General features: G+C 45.2%; 2 protein-coding genes across 5 annotated transcripts in view; both read right to left on the reverse strand.

Annotated features, from left to right (window-relative positions):
* Positions 1 to 981, reverse strand: part of SVOPL (SVOP like) — a 46,481-nt gene extending 45,500 nt beyond the window's left edge. Inside the window, exon 1 of the mRNA XM_027834481.3 lies at positions 681 to 981. The gene's annotated coding sequence lies outside the window, so the exon portion shown is untranslated. The remainder of the gene's footprint in view (positions 1 to 680) is intronic.
* Positions 982 to 4,967: 3,986 nt separating this feature from the next.
* The window catches only part of ATP6V0A4 (ATPase H+ transporting V0 subunit a4), a 47,968-nt gene continuing 33,215 nt past the window's right edge, over positions 4,968 to 19,720 (reverse strand). For all 4 annotated transcript variants that reach the window (XM_043541553.1, XM_043541556.1, XM_037879307.2 and 1 more), the window contains 6 exons: positions 18,246 to 18,462; positions 16,039 to 16,146; positions 13,805 to 13,936; positions 11,862 to 11,979; positions 8,884 to 9,055; positions 4,968 to 5,501 (listed from right to left, as the gene is read on the reverse strand). In XM_043541553.1, the coding sequence (XP_043397488.1) occupies positions 5,408 to 5,501; positions 8,884 to 9,055; positions 11,862 to 11,979; positions 13,805 to 13,936; positions 16,039 to 16,146; positions 18,246 to 18,462 (841 nt within the window). In that variant the 3' untranslated portion in view covers positions 4,968 to 5,407. The remainder of the gene's footprint in view (positions 5,502 to 8,883; positions 9,056 to 11,861; positions 11,980 to 13,804; positions 13,937 to 16,038; positions 16,147 to 18,245; positions 18,463 to 19,720) is intronic.

Below are 19,720 nucleotides of genomic sequence, written 5' to 3' on the forward strand. Positions count from 1 at the left end.
GGTCATGAGAAAAAGCCCCTTGCTTCACATCTACAAAGGAGCAGCACCACAGAAACATGCCCTGTATATTCATCTCTCTCTCCATACAGTGTCTGGTGCTGGATGCATCATGACAGACGCTGTATACTTCAGATGTCTATAGTACTACATGCTATACAACAGCTTTTATGTCTACAAGAATGGGTGAGCGGAGAGTGACATTTTTATCCATATGTGAATACTTCCAAGAAATCTTACTACAGCTCTTACTAAAAGGGCAGGCTTGCTCCCCCCAAACGTTTCCAAACTTGTTTGCCCTGGTACAAGAGCTAGAGTCTTCTGTCCTTCCTGGGGCTGTCACAAGGGTTAGTTGATTAATAATTGTAAGTCACTTTGAAAACATTAAGTGCTGTATAAGTGATACATTAATAACCATCACCACCACAATAATGCACTAGCTAAAGGGAGCAGCCTGAGTGATAAAGTTTAGTGGCACAGAGATAACACAGAAAGATTAACTGACCCACAATGAGAACCCTGGCAGGATTTCTCAGCAATGGAGGCAGGTATAGGAAATACATGGCTGCTCACCAGGCCTTTAGATAACGTAGTCTCCGTCACAGCAAAACACACAAACATTCAAATAACCCCACTCCACCTAGACAGGACTTGGTTTTGATTTTTGCGTGAAAGTTTCTTACCTTAGAAAGCTCTCAAACTTGGGGAAATGGCTCTTTCCTCGTTTACAGTTTTAACTATTCTGCCTCTTTTCCTTTTATTGCACTAGCTGCATTGCTGCTTTAGGGGCCAGCTTCCATAACTTACTTTTCTTCCTAGCCTGGGGCACACACATCCCTCTCTAAATCCTTCAGCTCTGGCTTGTCTGGGTTTTAAATGAAGGGTTTCAAAACTTCCTCATTCCTTTCCAAAGTAAGTTGCTGCATTTACGGTATCTTAACAGGTCAATTCACCCTGTGCCTCCAGGAAATGTTTTTAAGGAATTTACACTAAAATATGCAGGTTAATATCCTTGAGCCACACCTCCTCCACGACAACATTTCACCTGTCCCGTCTTAAAAGGGCAACACCAACCCATAATTTCATAGCATTTAAGGCCAGAAGGGACCACTAGATCACCTAATCGGACTACCTGCATATCACAGGCCATTACATTTTACACAGTTACCCATATATTGAGCTCAATAATTTGGGTTAGATTAAAGCAATTTTAACTCCTCAGGAAACTAAACTATTGTGTTCCACAGGCAGAGAACAGGAGAGACTGAGGTGCCACCTATGCCCAAGGCCTCTGCAGTGTCAGGGAATTGATTCGGTGAGATGTGCCCAGATGATCCCAGCAGGCAAACCAGGCCTCATGCTACAGAAGAAGGTGAAAACTCTCAAGTTTCCTGCCAGTTGCCCTGGAAGAAAATTCCTTCCCAATCCAGAAAATGGCAATCAGTTTGACCCTGAGCACGTGAACAAGGCGCACTGGCCAGCTATAGAGAAAAAGGCCTCCATATACCACCTCAGAGCACTGATCCATCCCATCTGTTGTCCTGTCTCCTCCTCTGGCCAATCCCTCCTGCTTCAGAGGAAGGCAAAAAAATCCCAAACAAACAAACAAACAAAAGCCCAAACCAACCCAACCTAACTCCCTTCCCATGCCCCCACCCTCTGACCCACGCTACTACTGGCCAATTGTTCATCAGGGGGAAAAAACTCTTCCTGACCCCTGCAGGTGACCAACTAAAGCCCTGAAGCATCAGATGTGGTTATAGTCATCATCACAATGCAAAACTGAAAGTGGCATGAGCATGTAGAGCTTCCTGTTCTCTCCATGACTAATGAAGGAAGGGAATCAATGGGAGAAGTCACAGATTCACAGACTCCTCTCAAACTCTGACACACAGAAACTGATGGGAAGACATCCTTTGTTAAAAGAGAGAGGCCCTAACATAATGAATGGGAGTGTGAGATTCCAAATGGTCTCCTCTGATGCTGGCATGACGGCCTGACGTCTATTCCCAGATATTTCCAGTTTAACACGAGAACTATGTTTCACAATGAGGACTTATGAGTTAAGTAAAGGAGGGCAGTTTTCTTTAGGTACCATCTTCTCCCTGTTTAAAATGTGAACACCAGAACTGAACACAGTGTTATAGTAGCAGTCTTACCAAAGCATTTTAACTTCATGCCGCATGGCCTCTGGGGGTCAGGAAGGAATTTGCTCCAGCCCAACATATAACATTCCATAGCATTATTTTACAACCTCCTTTTAAATGTCCCGTATTGGCCCATGCTGAACTAGATGGATCAGTAGTAGGATTTGGTGTGCCAAATCCACGATCCTATACCCACTTTGTAAACTGGTTCCAGCAAAATTGAAACGCTTCATGTAAAATCACAGCATTTTGTAGAAATTTCACAATGCCAACTTCCCTGTGTTAATGTGAACAAAACTGGCCACAGTTCTGTGACATTCCCAACCAGTAGAAACTCATAATTTTAGGCCTAGAGATCCAATGGTCAAGCCCTCCCAATGATACATCCAGGAGAATCGTGACAAATAATGTTCTGTTGGAGGACTGAACTTTTGTGGATCTCTAATGCATGGGATGAGCTTTCCTGACCAGTGAGAGTGTATAACCTACACTAACATGGTTGACTTTGTTCCCCTCTAGTGGCTAGGCTATGTATAGAGATTTGTGGGTCTATACTGCTGTTAAACTAACACAGCTAATTCTTTAGCTCAAGCAGTAGAGGCTTGTGCATTTAGATCCAGAGCTCTCCACTGGTGACCCACTTAGCCGCATGTTTGTACAAACATATGTGAAGGAGTTCAGAGAGATTATTATTATTATTCAGATGCCCAGAGAAACTGGGAATAAACTGGCTAATAGAATGTGTGCGTGGGGGTGGGGAGGAGTAGATGAAGCAGCAGTGTTGCCTATTAGTATTCCGAATGAAGTGGGGCCAGACCATGTCCAATGAGACATGTGAATGTCACTTCCTGGGAACGTCAGCCACCCAAGAAATAGAGGTGCAAACACACAAAAAATACTCATGGGGCAGAGAGAGCAGGAGTAAAAATGAATGACTCCTGCAGCTGCCCTGAGAGAGACATCAACGACTGGAAGGTATTAAATACGATGGTGATGAGGGCAATATAAGGGCCAGTACACAATAGTGCAATTATAATAACCTGGTGAGAGACACATTCCTCTCATCCCTGGCCCCGGTAATGCCTATGGCATGCAGAAGGGGGAAGATGCATCTGGCTCGGCACTTGTACGTAAACAGGAATGGAAATGCAAAACAATGAAGATTTTGGATAAAGCGAATGAAAATAATACATCTCAATGCCTTTGTTGAATTGGCAGCGGCCTTAAAGACTGAACGAATTCAATCCAGTGATGTGCATGATTGTGTCAGTGATGCGAGAATGAACACTTGGATGGCAGTGGTCTGGATGGCTACGGGTTCATCCATTAATGTAATCAAGGCTTCGGTATAACAAATCGGTGTTAAGGAATGTGGTAACAGAAAGGGGCACTGGGTCGGAGTGCAGGAGGGTCTGCATCATGCCACACCAATCTGAGAGTACTCTGGAAATAAAAGATGGTGAAGTTAGCAATGATGTGTCAGCCACAAGGCTTTTTTCAGCAACGAACTGCAAAGGAACAAATGCAGCTGGCAGCTTGTGATTCCCAGTGGAATTGCCAGAAGCATTTTCTGGCATTCGTTTTTGGAAGTGCTTTTACCACGTTGGCGGAGGGTGCTAGATTGCCAACAGTCCAGGCTGTTTCCCCCCATGAGAGGTACAGTGTGGGCAGCAGCACATCCAGATTTGCCATCTACGTGTTTTAACGTTTGCGCTAGCGGGATCACTTCTGGGGAGGAAAGAGGTTTTAACTGCCTCAGCTTTGGGATGCGAATTCGAACCAGACTGCCTGAGGCTTGGCAGTTCCTCTGCTCTGGGTGGATCTCAGGAAACATGCGCTATAGCCCTGACAGGAGATGACAACAGTTACCGTGGAAAATGTCAGGAAGTGCTGAGATTTTTTTTTGTTTGTTTTGTTAACCACCTCATGATACTGTGTAGCTCCCATCACCTCGCTACTGCAAACAAACACCATCCAGATCAACGGGATGCACGTAAGCCTGGATACACAGGCAACAATTTCTTGCCAAGCTCAGATCATACAGCGCTACCCCCATGTGAGGACTATTTTGTAGGCTGCTAGTCTTGGACCCGGCAAGTCTTAGTGACCACGATCTCAGAGAGAGGACCTCTCTTTACTGTTTTAACAAGGTTTGAACTCGTGCAATGGTAGCTACGCCTGTGCCTGTCTGCACCTTGCAAGAGGTCTTCATTATATCACCCCAAGAGGCCCCCAGATATCTGTGGAGCCTCAGGTTTTTGAGAGCTTATTCCCAGATGTATATCCTGTGAAGCCCTTACTCAGGCAAAATTCCCCGTGACTCCCATGGGAGTTGTGCCTGTGGCCAGCACTGAGTAAAGAGTGAGCAAGGATTTCAGGATTTGTTGCTAAGACCTGCTAGTAAATAATGATCAGCTTTACTGAGCTCAGCCATGACAGGTACACACTAGAACTAGAAACCCCAAAGGCCCGCATTGCTGAGCTGCAGCTGGTGTGTCCTTGTATTTGTGTGATTCAAATTTAATGCTTTTCTAAAGTGACAATGTGTGAGAAAGCCTATAATCCAGCGATGTTAAGCTCTGGAACAAATAAGATAATAAGCAGTTTGTCGTAGTAAAGGATGTCTTTAAAAGCAAGCATTTTTCTCAAGTTACTTTGAATTGTATTTGTGTGCTATATTAAGAAATGTAATCTTGTACAGGGATTCATCACATGCAGTTGTCTTCTGATCACCCAAGGAATTCATCTAAATCAACCCTTAAATGTTTTCTTAAAAAACAAAAACCACAAAGCAGGACAGCAAAGGGGGAAAAACACGTGAGAGTTGATGATTAATTTATTTCAAAACAGTACACATCCTCTGTTTTTAATCCAAAGAGTAGACAGATGACTCCTACAGATAGGGCCAGATACGCAGCATTGACATCAACGGAGCGATGCACGTGTACACCAGCTGAGGATCTGGCCAACATGCTGGGTGTTGTCTCTGTGTTCTGTTGCTCCACTGATTTACAGTTTAGCATTGTATAGGTAAAAATGGTCACCTTTTAGATTAAAATTTTTGCTAAATTATGACAGACGGTTAACCCTTCAATGAGAGTAGTGTCTGGTTTGTACCTAGTGCTAGGCCAGCGCAACCATTCCATTTAACCACATAGAATATGAAGCTCACTTGAAGAGGATTCTGTACTCCACAGCGTAATCTGTTTCAAGGAATGAAAAATATGGTCCAGGGAATAAAGGGTTTTTGCAGTGAGTTGTCTCTAGTCTTCTGTAGTTCCATCGATGATAGACTTAAAGCAGAATGGAGAAAACTTATAACCTGTCCCCATGTAGAACTTGTTCTGGAACTCCACCCTGATAGGGGGAAAATAAACACAAAGAGAAGTTTAAGAGGCACTGTAATGTGTTACATGAGTTTGCAAGAGAACATAGGGGGGTGGGGAGAGAGGGAAGAAAGGAACATTTAAAAGTCAAGCAGTGAGGTACAAAAATATCAGCTCCAGGAAGAGAGAGACCGGCAGCTTAACTAACAGTGGAGGGTGGGTGTCGGAAACATGCACACGTTTCCAGGAATCTCTACAGCTTTGTGATGTGCATGTGGTCTGGACTGGTGGCTGAGCTAGGGTTTCCTGAGGGCCGCTCTGACATAATGGAAAGGGGCAGGATCAGCAACAGCACCGTTGGCAACTACATTTCAAAGGAAGAAGAACCACCCTTGACATATTTGGTTCCCACCTTCCTTGGGTTGGGGGTACAAGGAGGAAAGTAAAGTGTCTGAGAGAGAGTAACAGCTGTGGCTGAAAAAGGAATTCAGAAGAGCCACGGACCATTACAGCCCCTTTCATACATCAGTCTGAAAACACTGCCAGTGAGGGGACAATCACCAGTATCTTGGAAGCAGTGAAAACTAGGCCCTTGTTCCTACACTAAACCTAATATCCGAAAGAGCTTTGATAACCACCAGGGGCAGCCAAGTTCACTCCTTCATGCAGTACAATGGAATCCGAGAGCTAGCAAACTTCTCAGGCCCTCCAGCCCCCATATCAAGTGATTCCAAGCTTTACAAGCTGGTTTTTGCTCACTGTATTGTGTGGTCAGGGATGGAATGTCACGTAATGCAAAGTAAACAACACAAGCCCTCCAAGAGCACTCCAGGGCCGATGAGTTCTTTTTTTCCCTTGCATTGAATTTGTTTTACGCATCAGTCTGGGTTCTTATAAGATCTTAGAAAAGTGTCTGAACCCCTAAGTGCAGGTGGAACAGTGAGTTAACACTAGATCTTCCACCACCAGGAAGGAGTTTACAAAAGAGAGTTACCTTTTCTGTAATGGGTGTTCTTCGAGATGTGCTGCTCATGTCCATTCAACTTAGGTGTGTGTGCTCGCCACATGCACTGGTGTCGGGAGTTTTTCCCTCACCACTATCTGTAGGGGACCGGCTCCGGCGCCCCCTGGAGTGGTGCGCACATGCGGTATATAGGGCGCCGCCGGTTCCCCCCACCCTCAGTTCCTTCTTGCCGGAAACTCTGACAGTGGGGAAGGAGGGTGGGTTGTGGAATGGCCATGAACAACACATCTCGAAGACCAGTTACAGAAAAGGAACTGTCTTTTCTTCTTCGAGTGCTTGCTCATGTCCATTCAACTTAGGTGACTCCCAGCAGTACCCTTGGAAGTGGGTAGGAGTTCACGGATGTGTTGATTGCAACATCGCTCTGCCGAACCCAGCGTCGTCCCTGGCCTGCTGCATGATGGCGTAATGGGCTGTGAACATGTGCACCGAGGACCATGGCTCAACAGATGTCCTGGACTGGGAAGTGTGCCAGGAAGGCCGCCGAAGATGCCTGCACTCTGGTCAAGTGAGCTCTGATGATCGGCGGTGGAAGGACTCCCGCCAATTCATAGCAGGTCCAAATGCAAGAGGTGATCCAGTTAGAAATCCTCTGCATGGACACCGGGAGGCCCTTCATCCTATCAGTTGTAGAGATGAAAAGCTGAGTCAACTTACAGAAAGGCTTTGTCCGATCTAGGTCAGAAAGCCAGAGCCCTTCTTACGTCCAAAGCGTGAAGGTGCCTCTCTTTGCTAATCTCATGGGGCTTAGGGTGGAAGACCGGAAGGAAAATGTCCTGGCTCATGTGGAAAGTGGACACACCTTGGGAAGGAAGGCTGGGTGGGGCTGGCGCTGAAACTCATCCTTATAGAAGACCATGTAAAGCGGTTCTGAGGTCAGGGCTAGCAGCTTGGACACTCTCCTTGCCAACATCACCGTCATCAGGAAATCTACCTTCCACGATAGGTGAGACAGGGAGCATGAGGCCAAAGGTTCAAAGGGCAGGCCCGTGAGCCTGGAGAGAACCAAACTGAGATCCCATCGAGGGACCAGGGACTGAACTCGAGGAAAAAGTCTCTCGAGACCTCTGTGGAACCTGATCGTCATGTCATGGGAGAACACCGTCTGCCCCTGGATGGGTGGATGAAAGGCGGAAATGGCTGCCAAATGCACCCTGACAGAGGAGTGTGCCAGACCCTGGTTCCTCAACTGAAGCAGGTAGTCTAAGATTGACTGCACTGAAGAATGCGAAGGGGAGATGCCCCGTTTGGCCACACAGTGGGAGAACCTCGTCCACTTTGCCAGGTAAGTCTGTCTAGTCGAGGGCTTTCTACTCTCGAGGAGGACCTTCTGGACCCCTTCTGAAGAGGGGAGTTCCCCACTTGGGGAGTTCCCCACCTCCGGAAGATCACGCCGGCTACCTCTAGGTGGAGCACCCACTCATGGTGAGAGGAGGAGTCCCTGCTTAGGTGTTCCGCTAGCATGTTCTTGGCACCCAGAAGGTGACACGCTTCTAGATGGATTCCATGGTCGAGGCAGAAGTCCCAAAGATGGAGTGCCTCTTGCAGAGGATCATGCTCCCCCTTGTCTGTTGATGTAGAACATCGAGGCTGTGTTGTCTGTCAGGACTCTGACCACTTTGCCCGACAGGTGAGGTAGGAAGACCGCACAAGCTCTGCGCACTGCCCTGAGCATTTTGACATTTATATGTAGCGTCGTTTCCTCTGGGGACCACATACCTTGGGTCTTGGCCCTGAATCGCTCCAGCAGCAGGAATGCCCTGGTATGGGTAGAGTTGAACACTGCTCTGATGAAAGGAGCAGGACCAGGAGTCAGAGTGGGCCCAATGCCGGGAAGCACCCGCATGCAGTGATGCCTTCTTAGGGGATCGGCCATGGTCCAAGGAATGATGACGGTGATCGGGGTATATATGCACGGCGCAGTGGTGCCCCTCGGGGGGCCCGCCGGCAGCCGCTAAGGGAAAAAGTTTCCAACGCTCGTGCACGTGGCGCGCGCACACCTAATGTGGAATGGACGTGAACAAGCACTCGAAGAAGAAACATGAGCTACTCCCCAACAGACATGAGTTTGGAGGTCTCAGTTAGGCCACTTCACCTGACGGTTTACATATTTTTGCATGCCTGCCCGTCTTCAAACAGGAAAGTGCAATCTCTTGCAGTGTTATGGTATAAGCCTGAGGTACAATAAACGGCTGTGAATAGAAAACATCCTGTAACAAATATGAGCATCTACCGAGGCATACAGTCTCACTTTCTAATTAGGTATTTACATGCCCTCACCCCGTGCCCCTCCCCACGCACATCATCATGGACTCTCTGCAGTAAAATGCGTGCCCTCGTCTCTGCACTAGAAAAGGCTTCCATAGCTTGAAGAGGGACGAATACGTACCAGTGAAGGCGCAGTGCATGCAGGAAGGCAGAGAGGCCCTCCATGACAAGCAGAATAGCTACAGTCAGAACTGCAAAGATAGCAAAGATGATGAAGACCCCAATAAGTCCTCCCCAGCCGCTGTTCTTCAGTCCGATGTTCATCACCATCGTCCAGAGGACCTCTGATAACTCTGCAAAGCAAGCAGGGGGGAAGAGCAAGAATAGTTCAACCATCACAATGGTAAAATCCATACGCCCACCCCGTTCGCTGGATGGAACAATCCATTTGTTCTGTGCTCCATCATTCACAATGCCTTCCCTAAAGGGAAGCTGTGTGCAGAACGAATGGGAAGTGCGTATATAGTGCAGCTGAGGTGTAACATCCTGGTCCTCCAAAGGGGCCCATTGACTTCAGTGGAGCACTGCCAGTTTACATTAGCTGAGGATCTGGCTCTATGTCCTTTTGCGGAGCTGTGTGTGTGACTGCACCTGCCAGAGACCTTTAGAGAAATCCGGGCTGCTTTCTCCTGATACCTCCCATTTGTTTCTATCAGAGTTATAATAGGTCTGTGTCATTGTAGTAGTGCTGGTCCCTCAGACAGTGGGATGCCAGGAGTGTCCTTCATGGTTTTGCATTTCATCCTTACTGCCAAAATCAGTTCCCTTTCTTACCACTGAGTGTCTACTTGATCTCCAGCTAATGTTAAGATCTGTGATCGCAGGCAATAGGTGCCTGTGTAAAAGGTGGGTTCTCTTGGGGTTCTAAATTATTTCTCTGATCAGTCTATCCTATGATTTTGCATTGCAGCGCCAGCTACAAAAGTCCCTTGCGAACGCCTATTCTCACTTTCAGGTGACATTGTAAATAAGAAGAGGGCAGCATTATCTCCTGTAAATGTAAACAAACTTGTTTGTCTGAGCGATTGGCAGAACAAGACTTGGGGACTTGTGCGTGGACTTGTAGGCGCTAAAGTTTTACAATGTTTTGGTTTTGAGTGCAGTTATGTAACAAAAAAAAAATCTACATTTGTAAGCTGCATTTTCACGATAAAGACATTGGACTACAGTACTTGTATGAGGTGAACTGAAAAATACTATCTCTTTTGTTTATCATTTTTCCAGTGCAAATATTTGTAATAAAAATAATAATATAAAGTGAGCACTTTGTATTCTGTGTTGTAATTGAAATCAATATATTTGAAAATGTAGAAAAACACCCACAAATATTAATACATTTCAATTGGTAGTCCGTTGTTTAACTGTGCGATTAAAACTGCAATTAATCTTTTTAATCACGATTAATTTTTTTGAGTTAATCACATGAGTTAACTGTGATTAATCAACAGCCCTAGTTTTTACATGTCCCTCTTGACTATAGTATTTAGGCACCTAATAATCTTCATTGTATTTCTCCCCACAACACCTCTGTGCTGCTATCCCCATTTTACAGATGGGGAACAGATGCTAAGTGACTTGCCCAAGGTCCCACAGTAAGTCCGTGGCAAAGCAAGGAATTGAACTCAGCTCTCCTACAGTCCATGCTGGCACCCTAACCATTGGATCATCCTTCTTCTATCTCCTTGGACAATACAGAAAGATCCTTAGCCTATATTTTGATGTAAGAGTTCAGATGAATGGGCTATCATCTTAGCTGCCAATAGTTGTAATGAACACTTCTGCTAAACCTCCCAAGAAAAACAGGTGTTCAGATGTTCATAAAAGGGCTACCTGTATATTTAAGTGCATGTCACCCTTTTACTCAAACGTCTTATACTTTTTATCACTTTATCTCCAGTATAAGGCTAGTGTGACTTGGCTTCTAATTAAGTCCTATTAGACTCACTTATGTGCCAACAAGACTGTTATAAGGGGAAGTGCAGCTCACCCCTTCCAATCCAGGGATCTCTGCACTCCTTCCTTCTGTAGTTGCCCATTTCTAGATTGTAAACTCTTTGGGGGCAGGGACTGTCTGGTACTGTGTTGGACAGTATTTAGCACAGTGGGGTCCCCAGTACATGACTAGGACTCCTGGGTGCCACAAAAATATAAATAATAAATATATAATAATACTTAGAGTTGGTCAAAAAATCAGAAATTCTGTCCTACGGGGAATTCTGATATTTTCACATTTGTTTCATCCCAAATCAGGATGAAAAGTTGACATATTGAAATTTTTCATGAAAAGGAGAGTTCTAAAAAATTTTGATTGGAAAATTTCAGATCAAAATGAAAAGTTTAGCTATTCCCACATCAAAATGTTTCATTTTTATTTGCTGCACGTAATCAAAATATTTCTTTTCATGTCAGTTTGACATTAATCTGTGTCTGCCTGAGCTGCCCCGGTGCCTCATGGGGAGTTGTAATTCTGGTGCCTCATGCTCTCATTCTCCTTTATGGGCTGGGTTCCCCGGATGTGCTACCTCTTCCCATGATGGTTCAATCAGTGCATCATGGGAAATGTAGTTCAGCCAGAGAGCCAAGGCCACAGCGTGGACATGAGGAACCACAATTACAAGACACCAGAGGGACTCGGACTTTAAGGCCAAAAAGGACCATAATGATCCTCTAGTCTGACCTCCTGCACATCGCAGACCATGGAACCACACCCACCCCCTCCTGTAGTAGGCCCATAACCTCTGGCTGAGTTACTGATGTCCTCAAATCATGGTTTAAAGATTTTAAATTACAGATAATCCACCATTTACACTAGTTTAAACCTGCAAGTGACCCCGTGCCCCACGCTGCGGCAGTTTAGGTGAACAGACTGAACTGCCACAAAACATTTTGATTTCGTTCGACAAACCAAAACACGTTTATTTGGGTTGACATTTGGGTTGATTTTCCTGATGGGCAATTTCCCTGATTTTTGGGGAAACCAAAATTTTCCACAGAAAACTTGTTGACAAAAAATTCCCAACCAGCTCTACTCGAATCCTTTCTGTAGCAGCCCTTCACAGTCACTACCTGAAGAATAAAGAACACAGAGCAATAACTCACGTGCATGAGCCAAGCTGAGGGCCCAGAGCCGAAGGTAGGATGCTGTGTTGGAGATGCAGCCCAGACAGTATTCAATCGTGTGGATAGCTTGGTGGACAAACGTATCGCCAAAACTGAACTGGAATGATGTAAAAATGAAGTTGCTAAGCAAGCAGCACTAAAGGAGCGTAAGTGAACAGCGCAGTGCTGCCTTAATGTGCGGCACATTGGTCTCCTTCCTCCTCTTCATGGCCATGGGAGCAACACATGGGTACTTCACAGATCAAAAGGAAAGGTTTGAAAATTGTTCCTTCTCCTTCATTTTCCCAGCCCACCATTCGGAAGAAAGGCAACTTGAGGCAACTGCTAAAGAACTACCCTTTACCATCCCTACAATTTAACCCCGGCTGGGGGGTGGCAGTGAGATGACCACTGTCCTCCTTGGGCTCCCCTCAGGCCTGAAGCTTTAGTTTATGGCTGGAACTGCACAGGAAACCTGGTGGCAGATGCTTCTGGGGACATACGCCGAATCAGTGCATTTCTTAAGAGCCATCTCCCTCCTCAGCCAGCCAATCCCACTTCCCAAACTGCCGGCTGAGACTGAACCCCCTCCCCCTGAAGCATCTGGGACTGCTGTGAACCCCAGTCTAGGCAGAGTGTCTGCTGCCAGAGGCCCACATCCTGGGTTCCCCCAGTTCAAATGAATGAGGCCTAATGGCCCCCTCCCCCGCCACACGCACACACGTTACAGGCTGCAAGGGTGCAACCCTGAAATAAATGTGGAGCACAAAGGGGCTGATCCAACACTACTGAAATCAACGAGAGTCTTTCTATTGTTTTCAGTGGGTGCTGGATCAGTACATTCAGGTGAGAATTACGCCCAACTTCTGTCACTATCTTAGTTGCTCTCACCTTCCTCTCCAGATTTCAGGTTCTTTTACTGCCGAACACTCCTGTGCTTTTTCCACCAGGACAACTGCTTTTCCTTCGGGCAAGTCTACATTTAAAACATTGCACCGATGCAGCTGCTCCGCTGTAGCACTTTAACGAAGATGCTCTAAACCGACAGAAGAGAGCTCTCCATCGGTGTAGTTAATCCAACTTCCCAAGAGCGGTAGCTATGTCAGCGGGAGAAGCTTTCCTGCTGACACAGTGCTGCCTACATAGGGATTAGGTTGGTATAACTACATCACTGAGGGGTGTGGATTTTTTGCACCCCTGTGCAACATAGTTATGCCGATAGAAGTTTGTAGTGTAAACCAGACCTTCGTGATGGGCAAAACCTCAGAAGGTGGGGGAGATGTTAAACTTTGGGCTTCAGGGCTTAAGCCAACTCTAATAATTAGAGAGCAGGATGAGACTTCTATGGGGAGCTGATTGTTCTACATCTGCCTTCTGCAAGGTCCTTACGCCTTCCTCTGAAGCGGCTGGTACTGGCCAATATCAGAGACAGGGTACGGGACTGGATGGGCCTGAAGTCTGATCCAGTCTGGAAGTTCCTATAGTTAGGTTCACACCCAAAACCTCCGATGCTTAGCCTCAAAATCTGAACCTCATGGGTTCACAGAACTGGGTGAGAAGATAAAAAAGAACAGGTTCTCCCACAGGAAGTACATTATGATATGCTACACGCTGGCCTTATTTTGCCAGCTATAAACCCAGTGAGGCATGAAAATGAACAATAATAGATGGGGAGTGGAAGGGGATGGGGCGTTATACCTGTCTGAATCTCAACAAAGTTTAGGTTCAGATTTGGTCAGAGGATTGGGTTAAGGTTCAGGGGGCTCTTCTCTTACAAGGAATGGGTTCAAGAGCTTTCCCTGAAACTACTGAAAAGGCCGCAGGCAAATTCCAAGACCTCAGTTTGGCCTTGCAGAAGATCATCCACATTCCAGTCTGACCTACTTGCAGGTAGGACTCATGAGGGCTGCTCCTCCCCCTGTCCTGTGTTCTGATTTCCCTACCTCTTCATCATGGTCATGTCCCGCATGGCCACCACTATGGTCTTCCTGACCAGCTTTCTTGGCGTGATTGGAGTCAATGATCTCCACTTCAGTGTCACCAGCAGGGTTTTCTGAAATGGCTGGTGTCTGGAGCTTTCAAAAAGGAAAAGAGAGAGGAGAGGTTTGTATTATTCAAATTGCCTCAGTGGTCCTACAGGTCAATAGATGCACTATGTAACTATACCTATACGTATGTGGTACATAACTCCCCTATATAGTTGTAGCACAGACTATGTGTGACATACTGGTGATTTCAGCGACAGTCAGACATTTATTAGACTAGAGAAAGAGTGTATTGCTGTCTCCGTCACTAGGAATAAATAAATTCTTCAATTTCTAGAACATCTTCCAGCCAAGGATTGCAACATAATTTACATGCACTACCTTCAGCCTCGCAACCCCTCTGTGAGGCAGGGGGATACCATCTGCACTGGGCAGATGAGGACACAGTGGCACTGAAAGCCTGATTTGCTCCTTGCAATCACACCGATGCAAATCGAGAATAGTTGTAGACAATGGAGTCACGCTGTTACAAGCCAGAGGAGAGAATCAGCCTCACAGAGACTGAGTGATTTGCTCAAGGTCACACAGTAAGTCTGAGAGAGAGATCTGGGAACAGAATCCAGATCTCCTGACCTATATCCGGTGACAAAATCTCAAGACTATCCACCCTCTCTCCATAATCAGTATTTGTGGAGCATCATCAAAGTGCACAGCATTATAATACACACAGGATGACTTGATCCATGCCTCCAAAGACCATGAACGAGTATGTGAAGAATCCTATAGCCAACATAATATAGGGCACAATAAAAGTCTCATTCTAGTACTGATATAGCAGCTTTTTAGGCCGGATCCTGGCATTCTTTAATGCTTCCAACATGTTTTGTAGAAAAGGTCTCATAATAATGTGTTTTGTTCTGTTGCACCAGTAATCTCTGTGATACCCACTTATCTTAGAGTTGTCTTGAATATCATACAAAGAGCGCCTTTTGTTGGAGCTGTATGAATCTGGCCAAATCATAGAATAGAATATCAGGGTTGGAAGGGACCTCAGGAGGTCATCTAGTCCAACGCCCTGCTCAAAGCAGGGCCAATCCCCAATTTTTGCCCCGGATCCCTAAATGGCCCCCTCAAGAATTGAACTCACAATCCTGGGTTTAGCAGGCCAATGCTCAAACCACTGAGCAAATCTAAGATCTGATCAGACAGCTGACATATGAAAATCATTGGTTGGAATAGGGGGGAAAGATGGAAAGAGGAGGAAAGATATCAAATGTTATTGGCATAAAGCAGAAGCTGGAGTCAACAATGTAAAACTTGCCTGAAAATCCCAGAAGAGTTACACAGTAAGAAGTTACAGGACAAATGATAGGTTATGAGCTACTGGACTGGAAAAGGTCACTTAGCATAACTAGCTGATTTCTTTTTAAATGAAAACATCTGTGCCATATAAAAGATACTCCAGTCACTACATCTAACTACCAAGAAAAGTAAATTAGAAACAAATGTGATAAAGAACAGAATTCACAAGCAGCTTTGACTGTTATGTGCAACAGAGTAGGACCAGGGGCTTTAAAACTTGCTCAGATGAGTTCTATCATTTAAGGAGGAAAGCATTATTTAAAAGTGGTCAATCACTTTTAAATCAGGCATTTCCCCAGGTACTGTATACGTTCCCTGAGAGCACCATTTCTGCCCTGCTCCCCGTTTATGTGGAGCAAGCAATCAGCCATAACAGTGATTGTGAACTGAGCACAGCAGGGAACTGAGGCAATCACCAGACCACTGGCCTCACAATTACTTTTTTCTAACTGCTTCTGACCTAGGATATAGTTTCTAAAAAACACTCAGTGTTGGCCTAACTCTGCTCCAATCAAAGTCACTGGTAAACACTGTTCCCTCTAAGCTGCGCGCGCGTGCGCGCGCACACACAGATCCTAAACCCCGCACACACGGCAAAACACCACGCACACAACAGTTTGCACAGAATTAATTTTTTTGCGCACACGGCCTGTCAAAAATTAGAGGGAACATTGCTGGTAAATAACTCCTGTTAACTTCAAGGGGAGCAGAGTTAGGTCCTATGCTGAGTGCTTTGGAAAATCTCACCTCTGATCTTCAGCTCTGGCCCCATGTAGTGAAAACAGAGCTGTCTGCAACTTCTGATTGCAGCAACGGACTTGTGCCCTTACCATTCGCTGAGCTTTCCGGTGATTGGCTCGGAGGATGAAAGGTTTAAATAGAAGCATCCAGGGAACGGCTATCAGGGCAAATATGACCAGAAAGCTCTGGACTTCTTCCTACAAGGGACCAAGGGGGGAAAAAAAATCTGTTAAAGGGACGTCACAAAAGCTTTTTTAAAAAAAGCTTTGCAAGTGCAATTATGGTCAGAAAAGCGATTCAGTAAAAATGGCCCCTTCTCACTCAACCAGTCTGCTCCCTGTGTGCCTTCAGAGTGTCATCTGCTTGCTTAGTGACAAAAATAAGCATATACTCTCCTTTGCACTCCTGTTAACACTGCAGACCCTACACAGCTATTGGACAGCGAGTCTATTCCATCTTAGGCATCAACAACAGTCTTGGCAACTGAGTCCAAACTGCAGGACAGAAATCTGACCTCAGAATGCTGTAGGGCTGCACAGATGCGACGAAGGGCAGAATTTGTCCTGCAGAACCTTCCTTATTAGAGATTAAGTATGTACGAGCCAGAAAGAACACAGCTGGACTTTCTGAAGCCAGCATGAATTTGCAGGGCTGACAGTTAGAAAAAACATCTTCTCATGTATTATCTGACCAAATGGACAGAGCTGGTAGGAAAACAGTTTTCTTTTGGTGTAAGATTTTGACTTTTCATTAAAAGTAAAGAACCTCCAAACCAAATAATTTTTGATCAAAAATTTCCTGAAAACAAATACATTTCGGTTTTCAGCCAAAAATCTTGAGTTTTCAGCTTTTCTGATGAAAAATCAGAAATTCTAGAGGAAAGCAGACATTTCTGGAAAAAATTTTGCTTTGTCAAAAACCTGGTTTTATGTCAAAAATAGTTTCGCCAAAACATTTATGAGCAGCCCTAAAAACGGAGTCACCACAAGACAATAGAGCACCACAGCTTTGCTTCCACAGTCACTCTCCCAGTCTTGGGTGCGTCATCACTGGGGTCAGCAATTAGACCCATTTCCTCACTACCGGAGCAACCTGAATTCCAGGAAAACAACACTCCCCAGCCTGGCACCTGGCAGTTGAGCCCCTGTGCGCCTCCCCAATAACAACGTTGATTTCGCTGCCTGGAGACAGGGTTTGCCTCTCACAGAACAAAAAGACAGCAGGATTAGACATTAAGAGGAGATACTGCTTTCACTAGAACCAAATTCCACCCTACACAACCCACCACACACGGAGGTGTGATGGAGGGCAGAATTTGACCCTGTCAGGGTTTCCTCCCCTCTCTGAACTTTGGGATACAGATGTGGGGACCTGCATGAAAGACCCCCTAAGCTTATTTCTACCAGCTTAGGTTAAAACTTCCCCAAGGCACAAATCCTTTCCTTGTCCTTGGACGGGATTGCTGCCACCACCATGTGATTTAGACAAAGATTCAGGAAAAGGACCACTTGGAGTTCCTATTTCCCCAAAATATCCCCCAAGCCCTTTCACCCCCTTTCCTGGGGAGGCTTGAGAATAATATACCAACCAATTGCCTTTAATAAAAGTACAGACCAGACCCTTTTTTTAGGACACTAAATTCAATCAGGTTCTTAAAAGAAGAACTTTATAATAAAGAAAAAAGGAGCACCGCTGTAAAATCAGGATGGAAGGTAATTTTACAGGGTAATAAAAAGATTTAAAACACAGAGGATTCCCCTCTAGGCTCAACTTCAAAGTTACAAGAACAGGAATAAACCTCCCTCTTAGCACAGGGAAAATTCACAAGCTAAAACAACAGATAATCTAATGCATTTCCTTGCTATTACTTACAATTTTTGTAATCTTAGATGCTTATTTCAGGTAGGGTTTTAGGAGATTTTTTTTTCCTGCCCTGGTCCCTCTCTGTCCGAGAGAAAACAAACAAAACCTCCCCCGCACAGATTTGAAAGTATCTTCTTCCCTTATTGGTCCTTTTGGTCAGGTGCCAACCAGATTATTTGAGCTTCTTAACCCCTTACAGGTCAAGGAGGGATTTTATGCTACCCATAGCTGTACGTTTGTCCCATAGAAATTTTCTCAACAGACTTGAACTGTTTGAAAGGTAGGACCAGTCTAAACTGCTTATTATACCAGTGCTTGTCTAATTTTCAAACTAACATAGCTTGGGGCTCACACACACCAGTTAATGAAGCTGGGCTGAAATGGCTCTCTAAACTTGGGGTAAAACTAGGTGTAAAAATACTCGAGTCATTACCTGGTGTGGATATAAGGGACCGTTTGTAGGATCGTTGTAATTAAACAGAAACATGTTGATGAAGTGGATGAGAATGCTCGGTGCTTTCTGGGATACACGGACGTCGAAGCGGCACCATTTGAAAATAATCATGAAGACCAGGTAACCAAACAGGCAGAGGATAAAGATCATCTCTGGAATGAACTGCAGGACGATGTTTATGGTTTTCTTGAAGTAGCTGGAAAGACAGAACCCCACCAAAGGGATTGGTGTGGCACACCCAGGACAAGGTCACTGGGTTAGGGCTGTGGAGCACATAATGTAGTCTCCGAAAAATGAAACTAGCATTGTACAGCTATGGATGGACAAGGGAGAAATGTGTGACTTGGGCAAATTTAGGGATTAAAGGTACTATTAAGATATAAATATTATTTTACACATATTCTATTCAGGTCTTACACTTTGCCTATCACTATGGTATCTGAGCATCTGTATGGATTATTACATTAAAAAGTACATTAAAAGAATGTTAAAGTAGCAAATATTAGGAAATGCCAGAATTAAGATTGCCCGTGCAGCCCTAATTCACACCCCCTTGTGTGTGTGCATGATACAGTCTTTAGTTACATGATCACATACTACTTTTCTATAGGATTCCTGCCCCAGTCAGTGCACAGGAGGGATGGTGCTCGCTGAATGAGCAGTTATTCAGTGTTTTGTTTTCTCCTCCCTGTGTGACCCCAGGCCTTATTTATTGCATACCATCCACACCCTGCACTGAATGCAGAATTATTAATTTCCTTATGGGCTTTTCTATGGTGTTCTCATCATATTACGTTAGTTCCTAACAAGCACTGGTGAATTTATCTTCACAGCACCCCTCTGAGGAGAGAGGTTTTTAGCCCCATTTTACAGATGGGGAACTGAGGCATACAGATTAAAGTCAAAAGTGCCCAGTAATTTTGGGTGCCCAATTTGAGGCATACAGGGCCTGACTTTTCACAGTGCTTAGCTTTATATAACACTGTATTCAAAGCACAGCTCCCATTAACTGCAGTTACAGCTGTGAGGGCTAAGCACTTCTGTAGATCAGACCCAGGGTCTCAAGTTGGGCGCTCCGAAAATGAGGAATACACAGTTAGGGGCCACCTGGGAAAAGTTTGGTTTAAGGGACTTGCCCGGCATCACACAGGAACTCTATGGCAGAGGCAGGGATAGAATCCAGTTCTCCAGGGGAGCGTTCAACTGCCTTAACTATGAGACCAGCCTTCCTCTTCCTGCAGTTCCCTGCTTCATTCACTATGTACCTTCCGACTTTTCAGCAAATGAGGGTCCTATAGGCAGCCTCATCCACTACACAACCTCCATGAGATCCCAGAACAGAGTCTGGGTTTTGTGGATGTATTATACATATAAGGCCTGATCCAAAGCCCACTGAAGTCAATGGAAAAACTTCCATTAACTATAGTGGGCTCTGGATCAGGCCCAGAGAGAGA

This window comes from Chelonia mydas, chromosome 1 (assembly GCF_015237465.2).
Source record: "Chelonia mydas isolate rCheMyd1 chromosome 1, rCheMyd1.pri.v2, whole genome shotgun sequence".
Taxonomy (NCBI): Eukaryota; Metazoa; Chordata; order Testudines; family Cheloniidae; genus Chelonia; species Chelonia mydas.